The sequence below is a fragment of the Sphaeroforma arctica genome (assembly GCF_001186125.1).
Source record: "Sphaeroforma arctica JP610 unplaced genomic scaffold supercont1.10108, whole genome shotgun sequence".
Classification (NCBI taxonomy): domain Eukaryota; class Ichthyosporea; order Ichthyophonida; genus Sphaeroforma; species Sphaeroforma arctica.
In genome coordinates, this window is record NW_014030450.1 from 1 (window position 1) to 984 (window position 984).

The 984-nt window shown below is 50.1% G+C and overlaps 1 protein-coding gene across 1 annotated transcript; it reads right to left on the minus strand.

Annotated features, from left to right (window-relative positions):
* Positions 1-208: 208 nt before the first annotated feature.
* On the minus strand, positions 209-664 carry SARC_17227 (hypothetical protein; the record flags this gene model as incomplete). Its single annotated transcript, XM_014288675.1, has 1 exon — positions 209-664. One exon carries the CDS (start codon positions 662-664, stop codon positions 209-211), a length of 456 nt encoding a protein of 151 aa, XP_014144150.1.
* Between the last annotated feature and the right edge of the window lie 320 nt (positions 665-984).

The window sequence follows — 984 nt, forward strand, 5'->3', positions numbered from 1 at the left end:
CATACACTGGCCTGTGTGCTGCTGTGTGCTAACCCCTGTGCACGTCGCCCTGCTTTACTATCCTTGCCTAAGTCCATATGCCCTGTTCTCCCACTCCTATATCTCGCACCCCCTCATCCCGTACCCTCGACATACAACTACACTCGGACCGTTGAACACCACCACACATCATCCGTGCACGCTGGCATACTTTGCTATCCTACTACCGCTACCACTGCCAGTTGAGCTGCAGCGTCGCTGCCCGCTCAGCCTTCTTGCGGTGTATCTTGAGATGCCTCGACAGGTAGCCTGGGCCCATAAACGTCTGCCCACACTCAGTACACTCGTACGGGCGTTCCTTGTTGTGTGTCTTGCTGTGGTTGGCCAGGGACGTGCCGCGGGAGAAGCTGGCTGCACAGCCTTCGTACGTGCACTTGTGTACCCGTGGGAGCGTGGCCGGATCCTGGTACTGAATCAGCACGCCCCCCACACCCGCTGTGGGGTTGCCGGTAGCATCCTTGACCACCATGGTGCCCGTTAAATGTCCACTACCAGCCACGGCTGTGTTGGTGCCGCCAGTCTGCCCAGCGACTGCGGCTTGGCCAACGCCTATGGGCTCACCCACACTAGCCAGCGCCAGACCTCCATCGCCGACCACTTTCTCCAGGACAGCATCTGCGTGCATTGATTTTAGAAGGTGTATTAGAATAAATATGTGTGTAATATCTAGGTTGGGTGTTAAATTTCGGGGCTAGCAATCGTGTGCGTATGCGGTTCTGCATGTGCATGTAATGTAAATATTCATGTATATGTCGCACCAACATGTACATACATATATAATTATATATATAGATGTGTATATATATACATATATACATATCTAATATACGTATATATATATATGTATATATAAATATATATATATATATATATACGTGTGTGTGTGTGTATGTGTGTGTGTGTGTGTGTGTGTGTGTGTTGTGTGTGTGTGTGTGTGTGTGTGTG